The following is a 10,655-nucleotide window of genomic DNA, read 5'->3' as shown; positions in this document are numbered from 1 at the left end:
ATATTTATCGTAAAAACCCATTTAGAAATTTTATATGTAGAAGTTTCAATTTTCAAATTACTTTCCCTTTACTAACCTTGGAAAAATTTATAACGGCCATTGAAATAGGAAAATATTTTTCAAAGGCTAAAAACTAAAATGAAAGAATACAAATCAATCGAGAAATAAGGCAAAAGAATCGAGTCATGAATGCATAAAGCGTTTCTCTCGGTTTCTGTTCTTCTTACATCCATGCCCTTATATCTCCTATTCTATACTCCTACGTCTTATTTAATTTCTACGTCGAAACTCTTTCTCACATTCTCTACGGTTTTCAAAAGAAAAGCTCAGCAACAAAGGTGAGAATGTTTATTTCATCCCTTTTACTATTTGCTTTTTTTTTTTCTTGTTAGATTTTACGTATATTTGAGTTCATTTTAAGTTTTTAATTAGAATTTAGCATGTGTATGAACTATAGTTAACCTGAATAGTTGCGCCCCCTTTTGTTATTGTTGAAACTAAGGTGACAAAGATGACTATTCTGCTTTTTTTGTTCATTTTTATTTCCTCCTTCGCCTTTGAATACCCTATACAGCCTATAGTTACAATTTTAGGCTTTTGAAATCAAAGCAGAGGTGAAATTATGATCGATTTAATTTCCTTTTTACAAGTATTTTGAGTTCTGCATATTCATTTTCTTGTGATCGTCATTAAGTTTTCGGAAATTACCGTTCCGGAATACAAATTCAGCTTGCATAATAGTGTAAGCATGTGTCTACGAACCGATCAATTACCAAAATAATGAAAAAGAACATGAATAGTTTAGGTTCAAATGGAATTTTGAAAATGAGGTGTAAATTGTAAAATTTTATTGGAAATCAGCTTGCAATTTTATGATGCATTGGCTTTATATTTTGGTACAATTATATATCGCACACGTGGCGTCTGCTTGACTGAATATTTGTGTCTCATCGTGTTGGGCTAAACCAACCCAAAGATATTCTTAACATGATGTGATATTGTTCGATTTGAGACAAGCCAGCACGTTTTTCCCCAAAAGGTCTCATACATCCCTACACTTTATATGTAGGCTCTCAATCTTTTCAGCTACCAATGTGGTACTTTGTTCGTTGACCTAACACATTAATTTTGATATCCATCTGGAGTAACTGATTTGGTCCTAATTTATGTTTTTATTAAATACTGTTTCATCTTACATCTTACATGAGTGAACAAGATTCTTACTCCTTTTTTAATATGATGAACAGGAATGAAGTATTGCTCTAAGTTTGGGATTATCATGATGTCCTAGTATTATGTAGTTGAATGAACGTGAACAGAAAAATCTGTACCTGCTATATTTTTCTAAAGTTTCGCTATTTGGATATATAATTTTTGGACAAATAATGATTTTTCCTCTGATTAAAAATATTAAAAATCAAATCAAACCAAAACCAAACTTGAGTTATAAGGATTTGATTTGGGCTTAAAAAAACCAAATACTGAAAACACGAGCAGAGACAAGCTATTTCATTTCATTTCTGAAATGTGTTTGTTGAAATACACTACCTTTGCCGTCAATGTTTGAATCTTTTGTTACTAAGCTGCCTAATGTATTGGACAAAGCACTCAAATCTTCTTCAGATAGTAAAAGGTTTCATTCGTGTTTCGTTAGCCTTGTTTTTGAGTTGGTTATAACTTTTTTACTTGTGTGAAACTTTTAGAAAATGGCCGATGTTGAGGACATTCAACCTCTTGTTTGTGACAATGGAACTGGAATGGTTAAGGTAATGAATTTGCTTCCAGTTGTTAGCAGTTTCTTTTAAATTTCCTCATTCATCCTAGTTTTTAATCTCTCCGTAAAATTAGGAAGCAATATATGGTTAAAAACAATTTGATATTTTATTGCAGGCTGGATTTGCGGGAGATGATGCACCAAGGGCTGTTTTTCCTAGCATTGTTGGTCGTCCCCGTCACACCGGGGTGATGGTAGGCATGGGACAGAAGGATGCATATGTTGGAGATGAAGCACAGTCGAAACGTGGTATTCTCACACTGAAGTATCCTATTGAACATGGGATAGTAAGTAACTGGGATGATATGGAAAAGATTTGGCATCATACATTCTACAACGAACTTCGAGTTGCTCCTGAAGAGCATCCGGTTCTGCTCACTGAAGCACCTCTTAACCCGAAGGCTAATCGTGAGAAAATGACTCAGATAATGTTTGAAACGTTCAATGCACCAGCAATGTATGTTGCAATTCAAGCTGTTCTGTCTTTGTATGCTAGTGGACGTACAACTGGTAAGATATTTGCACACTGTAGTTTTTGCTTTTGAGTGTTAACTGTGTTTTTGTGTCAATAATAAGGAAATCCATTTAAGCTAGTTCTAGTCATTGATGTAAAATAGTATCATGATAAATCTAGCAGATCATATTAAGGTGATATTTTCTTCTAACAATATAGTTTGATGACCTTTTTGTGGAGCGATTGGAGTAGTTGTGTATATGGATGGGAAATGTTCGACAATATGGGAAAATCCTAGCTGGTTTTTTAAACTTTGTTTGGACTAATAGACCAAATTTTTGGAGAACCAACTTTAACAGACCTTAATAAGGAATACCAACTACCAAGTACTTTTATTGAGTGTACTGGAAAAAATTGGCGAATGAAATAGCAGTTATTGTAATTGTGCAAATGGTTCAGATGTTGTGACAGCCTTGGCGTAACTGGTAAAATTGTTGACATGTGACCAGGAGGTCACGGGTTCGAGCCGTGGAAACAGCCTATTGCAGAAATACAGGGTAAGGTTGCGTACAATAGACCTTTATGGTCCGGCCCTTCCCCGGACCCCGCGCATAGCGGGAGCTTATTGCACCGGTTCAGATGTTGTGACCTGGGGTGGTTTATTTATCAAATTGTATAGGTGATAAACATGGAATGAATTGCAGCCGAATAGGATTCCTATTCTTGGAAATTTACGCAAATTTCTTGCAGGTATTGTCCTGGATTCTGGAGATGGTGTCAGCCACACAGTTCCTATTTATGAAGGTTATGCACTCCCTCATGCTATCCTACGTCTCGATCTTGCTGGTCGTGATCTCACCGAGTACATGGCGAAAATTCTCACTGAACGTGGATATTCCTTCACTACAACTGCTGAGAAGGAAATTGTGAGGGATATGAAGGAGAAACTGGCATATCTTGCTCTTGATTTTGAGCAAGAATTGGAGACGTCCAAGACAAGCTCCTCTGTCGAGAAGAACTATGAACTGCCTGATGGACAAGTGATTACTATTGGGGCTGAACGTTTCCGATGCCCTGAAGTTCTTTACCAGCCTGCCTTGATTGGAATGGAAGCTGCTGGAATTCATGAAACGACATACAATTCTATAATGAAGTGCGACGTGGATATTAGGAAGGATCTCTACGGAAATATTGTACTTAGTGGTGGATCGACTATGTTTCCTGGCATTGCTGACAGAATGAGCAAGGAGATTACAGCCTTAGCACCAAGCAGCATGAAGATCAAAGTGGTTGCTCCTCCTGAAAGAAAGTATAGTGTCTGGATAGGAGGTTCCATTTTGGCATCCCTCAGTACCTTCCAGCAGGTTAGTATTTTCCTTCTTTTTCGGTTATTTGAGTTTAGCCATCCGGTTTTTAAAATCCACTCGCTTGACTAATCCAGATCTTACCGTAGAAAGCCCACTTATTGGGGGTTAGCATTTTCCTTCTCTTTGTTTTTTGTTTTTTGGGTTTAACCATCCGGTTTTCGAAATTCATTGGCTCGACTAATCCAGATTTCATCATAAAAAGCCCAATATGGGGGCGGTTAGCATTTTTTTTAGTTTAACCATCCGGTTTTCGGAATTCACTGGCTCGACTAATCCAGATCATGCCGTAGAAAGCCCATTATTGAGGTCGGTTAGCATGTTCCTTCTTTTTTCTTTTGGGGTGTAACCATTTGGTTTTTGAAATACACTGGCTGGACTAATCCAGATCACGCTGTAGCGAGCCCGCTATGGGAGGTTTAGCATTTTTATTTTTTTTTGTATGTTTAACCATCCGATTTTCTCTGAAATCCACTGTCTCGACTAATTCAGTTCGCGCCGTAGAAAGACCACTATGGGAGTTTATCGCTCCCAACCAAAGAGGGGCATATTCCTTTATTCTTATACATATATTCTCCTTCTCAACTGGTTAACTCATTTATCTTTATGTTAATGATGATAATTAACATACTTATAATTCTTTGGATTGTAGATGTGGATTGCTAAAGCAGAGTATGATGAGTCTGGCCCCTCCATTGTGCATAGGAAGTGCTTCTAATCATAAAATGATAAGGCAGTTGAGTCGGATTCAAGATTTGAGTTTCTGATGGCAATGACCCCTCTTCTTTTGGTTTCATCTCTATATATCGTTGGTGTAATTTTTAGTTCTTTACTTTTAATCAATTGTATTCAAAATATCATGTTGTATTTCTATATTTTGTTCTTTTTCTGCAGTACCATTTCAAGAGGACCATCTAATAAGTTTTTCAGCTGAATAGAACTGTTCATTTTTATGCCTATGTCAAAGCAATGTACAAATCTACAATTATAGAGCATCATCAAATTTTAATATGTGATAGACTGGACCTTATTTCTATTTTCTTAACGAAGAGATAATAAGAGAAATCCCGATAAAATATATTGAAGTTTAAGTGGCACTTTGTCCCTCGTCCCCAAAGTGTGATTTGAGATCTTGAAATTGAAATATTAAAGACAAAAGTCAAAAGGTTACTGAATCTGAGAATATTTATAGCGCAGCCACGGCGCCAGAGAACTCAACTGATATGCTAAATTTGTTTAGTAAGTTAAAGACTTGTTTTTACACAGATTTAACTTTTCTTAAAATGGTTAGGAATAGTAAAAAAAATCACACAAACATTGACTTGGTAGTTTCAAATCCTTCCATCTAAGCATCGACATCGCAAAAAGATCATTAAACAAAAATATATTTACTAAATTATACATTTCGTTTTGTTGTTGTGAAGGGGAGATTCGATGCAATATTAGAAGTTACCGCCGTATAAATAAAAATTACGGGTTTAAGTCACAAAAATAGCAAAATAAGACTACATACACAAAACATAATGTGATTCGACTTTTTCCCGGATCTCGCACATAACGGATCTTAGTCCTTTTACATGTTTAGGTATTTACGTTTATCGTAATTTTCTTCTATCTTTAAAAAAAATGACTAAAGTTTACATTCTTCTAAGGTTGTTGCATTTCATTCATATTTTATTTATTGATCATTAATAAATATTTCCAAATTGTGTATGTTGATTTTTTATATGATTTGCGAAAATTTTCTAATCTATATATCTATTAAAGCAAGAAAGTTAATATATATAATTGACATTATGGTTAAGCCAAGTGGCAAGCTAATAAATATCAATAGTATATGGTAACTTTATTCTATATTTAACTATTTTAGTTAAATACAGATATAATATAATATAATATAATATAATATAATATAATATAATATAATATAATATAATATAATATAATATAATATAATATAATAATATAAAGTTTTGAATTTATAGATAAAGTTCTAAAATTTGAATTTAAATTAAAATAAAATTTATCTTTTTTTATCATGTTATTATACTTAATTCGGTTAATGATCATATGCAATCATGTTAGGAACTTTTGTTATTTTTTCTAATTATTTAAATATTACTTCGCCTCTAGCAAAAAAAAACTACTCCATATAACTATAAAACTCTTTCACATTTAAAATCCTATAAGTATAGTTCTTTGAAACACTGTAGCTAGATTTGAATAAAATGAAATTCTTTAAAAATAAATGTAATATATAGGGTGCACGTCTATGTTTATCTAAATAACAAAAAAGAGTTTACAAAACCAAATAAAAGTTTATTTATATATATAATAAAGTAAACATACATGCTGGAGAAAGAAACATCACAAAATCAGTCAATATTAAGAAAAAAAGTTGTTTCTTTTTCTTCTTGAAGAATATTTGTTTGAAGAGTCAATTTGCATAAATGGACATCAAACAAATAACAAAACTTTGACTATACAATTACTATCATTAATTTTAATTTAGCACATTCAAGGAATTGAAAGGTATAAGCTGAAACCCCTTCATTTAGCTGTAGTCAAGCCAATATTGTAAGGGTATAATATTTTTTTCGTTGAAAAATATTAGTTTTGAATCATTAGATTATGTGAAAGGTTTTTTTTTAAAACTCAACAAGAGATAAATTGGTTTCTAATTTATAGTTTCGATAGCGACTTTTAAGTGTAACAAAAAGTATATATAAAGAAAAATTGGTATGACTTGAAATATTTTTTTTTAAATGTAAACAAATTATTTTGGAAAACGCCTTTATTTTTTTTTAATTCAAAGATAATAAAAAGATAAGATATTTCTGAACATTAGTAGAGAGTTTTAAAATTATTATAATAGAAGTTATATCATGGATAAATTAAAAAAAACGAAATCTTATGAAATATTTATATAATATTCGGCTATATTTATTGTTTAATTTTTATAGCTAATATAAATAGATGATATACCAACAACACATGATTGTACACATATTATATATGGATTATATATAAATTACACATCATTCAATTTTTTTATTTAATCGGGTGAGCACCTATTTCGGCTGATTAGATAAAGCCAAAAGAAAAATATGAAATAATTTCAACCAAAGACTAAAAATATAATTAAAGTTCATATGTAGACAATTTTTATTAAAACTCATCCTTTTATAGTGAAATAAATTAATTTTTTGTAACAAAATAAATAATGACATAAAAAATACGATAAAAGAAAATAAATATTGAAAAAAGGTTAAAACTAGAAATAAAAGATGACAACAAATTTTTTCTTATGTTTCATCTTTGTTTAGTATAAAATATTTGAAAGTTAATTTCATTGATTTCAAATATTTTTGTTTCAACTCAAATACATAGATTATAAGATAAGGATATCTTAGAATATTTTTTTTAATTTACATTATGTGTCGTTTTTAAAAAAAAAATCATTATTACTAACAAACTGATATGATATTCGAATTTGAATTGGAATGCAATTTGAGTTATTTGCATTTAGGTTAAGCCAAGTATGATGTCGAAAAATAAACTACTTGACAATTTTAAGACAACATATGAAATATTTTATAATAATAATCAACTAATTTAACATTTAATGAATCAAAGAACAAATTTTTTGTATATATAGGGTATTAAAAATTCAAATTTTGGGGCTACAAAAACTTAATGTGGAGTCATACTGAAATAAATTCGGCCAAAGAATCATTTAAATTTTAGATAGCCGACTAAAGTGAATTTTAAATTAAGGATAATATCTTCACTTGCATCATTATTAAAATATATAAAGTTTTAGAAATTAAAATTTCAAAATAGAAATAGTTTTTGAAAGATAAAATCATACCAAATAAGAGTTCAAGTCGTAGTATAAGAGTCACGTCGTAATCAAAGAATCGTTTATATCGTGTTAACCTTTGTGTTTTGCCATAAGTATGAGTTATTATTTCACTTTATGGCTATTTTTAAGTTCTAATTACACCTATGAGAATAGTGCAAAAATAAAATTATCACTATAAGAATGGAGAAAATATTAGTCTTTTTTCATGTACTGTTTCTTAATTAATATCTGACAATTATCCATAATTATTTAGAAAGTTTAAATGTTAAGGTTATTTACATATAATTCAAATAACTCAGATATTTAATATGGTTAATGTCAAACATCAAAATGGAGTAAAAAAATTCACTAGCTAAAGAATTTTTTATATTTTTAGATAGTCAACTAAAATGAGTTTTGAATGAAGAATAATATTTTTAATTATATTATTATAAAAATAATTACTATTAAAAAAATAATATTTTAGAAACTAAAATTTAAGAAAGAAATATTTTTTAAGAGATATCAACACACCAAATAAGAGTTCAAGTAGTAGTAAAAGAGTTAAGTCTAATCCAAAAAGTCATTCATTGTCTCAACATTTGATTGTTTTGTCATAAATATGAGTTATTATTTTACTTCCTAACTATTTTTAGGATCCAATGACATGTGCAAGAATGATATCAAAAAAGAAAAATAGAAGAAATGGTTAATTTTTTTCATGTAGTTACTATCCAATGATTATCTATATTTACTGAGAAAATGTAAATTTTAAAATTATTTACATACAATTTAAATAACTTAAATATTTGACATGATTAGTGTTCGCGCATCCGCGCGGGTACTAATACTAGTATAAGATAAGCATCTCAAGAAAACTTCACACAATCATACGAGTAACACAATTACACAAACATTAACTTAACACAAACTGAAACATATCCGGTTAATATAATACAAAATATAATATAACATCTTCCATAGCCAAACTATAAAAAGGTTTTTTTTTACTATTATGCCAAATATACAACGACAACAACAACAACAACGACCCAGTATAATCCCACAAGTGGGGTCTGGGGAGGGTAATATATACGCAGACCTTACCCCTACCCCAAAGGGTAGAGAGGCTGCTTCCAGGAGGCGGCTCAAGAAAGCAACAAGAGACGACATATTAGTACCATAAAAACGCATAATAAAATAACAGCAATATAAGAGATATGAAATACAGAATACGAAATACGAAATAGATGGCTGGTATAGTAAAAACTAGCTGGTAAAGCCCTGCATCAATAGATGACCAATGACATTCTTAGTTTAACTCCTAACTGGCTAGTCTCACTCTATTGTGCTGTAGAAATATTCACAACTTTCCCCTAACCTACAACCTTAATGTTCGACCTCCATAATTCCCTGTCAAGGGTCATGTCCTCAGTAATCCTAAGTCGCGTTATGTCCTGTCTGATCACCTCTCCCCAATACTTCTTAGGTCGCTCTCTACCTCTCCGCGTGCCCACTATAGCCAGTCGCTCACACCTCCTCACCGGTGCATCAGTGCTCCTCCTCTGAATGTGCCCGAACCATCTGAGTCTTACTTCCCGCATCTTGTCCTCCATGGGGGCCACACCCACCTTCTCTCGAATATCTTCATTCCTAATCTTATCCATCCTTGTATGCCCGCACATCCACCTCAACATCCTCATCTCTGCTACTTTCATCTTCTGGATGTGTGAGTTCTTTACCGGCCAACATTCAGTTCCATATAACATGGCAGGCCTAACCACTGCTCTATAAAACTTACCTTTTAGTAACGGTGGCACTTTCTTGTCACACAAGACTCCCGACGCTAACCTCCACTTCATCCACCCCACCCCTATACGGTGTGTGACATCCTCGTCAATCTCCCCGATCCCCTGAATAACCGATCCAAGGTACTTGAAACTACCCCTCTTGGGAATGACTTGAGAGTCAAGCCTCACTTCAACTCCCGCTTCCGTCGGCTCAACTCCAAATTTGCACTCGAGGTATTCCGTCTTCGTCCTGCTCAACTTGAAACCTTTAGACTCAAGAGCATGTCTCCAAATCTCTAGCCTCTCGTTGACGCCGCCTCGTGTCTCGTCAATTAGAATAATGTCATCAGCAAATAGCATGCACCATGGCACCTCCCCTTGAATATGATGAGTCAGTGCATCCATCACCAGGGCAAATAGGAATGGGCTGAGCGCAGACCCTTGGTGCAACCCCGTAATAACTGGAAAGTGTTCAGAGTCGCCTCCTACTGTCCTAACCCGAGTCTTAGCTCCAGCATACATGTCTTTAATCACCCTAATATAGTCAACCGGGACCCCTTTATCCTCTAAGCAGCTCCATAAGACCTCCCTAGGAACCCTATCGTACGCTTTCTCCAGATCAATAAACACCATGTGGAGATCCTTCTTCCTATCCCTGTACTGTTCCACCATCCTCCTAATAAGGTGGATAGCTTCTGTGGTAGATCGCCCCGGCATGAACCCGAACTGGTTGTCTGAAATAGACACCGTCCTTCGCACTCTCATTTCTACCACTCTCTCCCAAACTTTCATGGTATGACTTAGTAATTTGATGCCCCTATAGTTGTTACAGCTCTGGACATCACCTTTGTTCTTATACAACGGGACCATTGTACTCCACCTCCACTCTTCAGGCATCCTATTAGTCTTGAATATAACACTAAACAATCCAGTAAGTCATTCCAAGCCTGCTCTACCCACGCACGGCCAAAGTTCAATCGGAATTTCGTCTGGCCCGGTAGCTCTGCCCCTTCTCATCTTACGCATTGCCTCCATGACTTCATCGATCTCAATGTCCCTACAATTACTTAATTCATGGGAACTGTCGGCATTCCACAATTCCCCAAGTATAATATCCCGATCCTCTTCTTCACTTAGAAGTTTATGAAAGTAGGTCTGCCACCTCCTCTTAATCTGGTCATCTCTCATCAAAACTTTGCCGTTATCATCTTTTATGAACCTCACTTGGTCCAGATCCCGAGTTGTCCTCTCTCTCGCCTTAGCGAGTCGGAATAACTTCTTCTCCCCACCTTTGTTCCTTAGTTCCTTATACAGATGAGCAAACGCTGTCGTCTTAGCCTCCGTCACTGCCATCTTCGCCTCCTTCCTAGCTACCTTATTCCTAGCTACCTTATACTCTTCTCCTCCTCGTCAGTGCTCCCTACTAACC

At 33.8% G+C, this 10,655-nt stretch overlaps 1 protein-coding gene across 1 annotated transcript; it reads left to right on the top strand.

Moving 5' to 3' along the window:
• The first annotated feature begins 230 nt into the window (after positions 1 to 230).
• On the top strand, positions 231 to 4,603 carry LOC104223127 (actin-71). Its single transcript, XM_009774494.2, has 5 exons — positions 231 to 338; positions 1,704 to 1,766; positions 1,891 to 2,284; positions 2,979 to 3,592; positions 4,245 to 4,603. Exons 2-5 carry the CDS (start codon positions 1,707 to 1,709, stop codon positions 4,308 to 4,310), a joined length of 1,134 nt encoding a protein of 377 aa, XP_009772796.1. The 5' UTR covers positions 231 to 338; positions 1,704 to 1,706; the 3' UTR covers positions 4,311 to 4,603.
• Positions 4,604 to 10,655: the final 6,052 nt, after the last annotated feature.

This window comes from Nicotiana sylvestris, chromosome 7 (assembly GCF_000393655.2).
Source record: "Nicotiana sylvestris chromosome 7, ASM39365v2, whole genome shotgun sequence".
Lineage (NCBI taxonomy): Eukaryota > Viridiplantae > Streptophyta > Magnoliopsida > Solanales > Solanaceae > Nicotiana > Nicotiana sylvestris.
Note: the sequence above shows the minus strand (reverse complement) of the source record. Positions and strands in the feature narration are given on the sequence as shown.

Bases quoted from the DNA above. Each gene is read 5' to 3' on its own strand.
- LOC104223127 (XM_009774494.2), top strand. From the start codon at position 1,707: ATGGCCGATGTTGAGGACATTCAACCTCTTGTTTGTGACAATGGAACT. The intron at 1,767-1,890 runs GTAATGAATTTG...ATTTTATTGCAG, and splicing joins ATGGAACTGGAATGGTTAAG to GCTGGATTTGCGGGAGATGA. The intron at 3,593-4,244 runs GTTAGTATTTTC...TTTGGATTGTAG, and splicing joins CCCTCAGTACCTTCCAGCAG to ATGTGGATTGCTAAAGCAGA.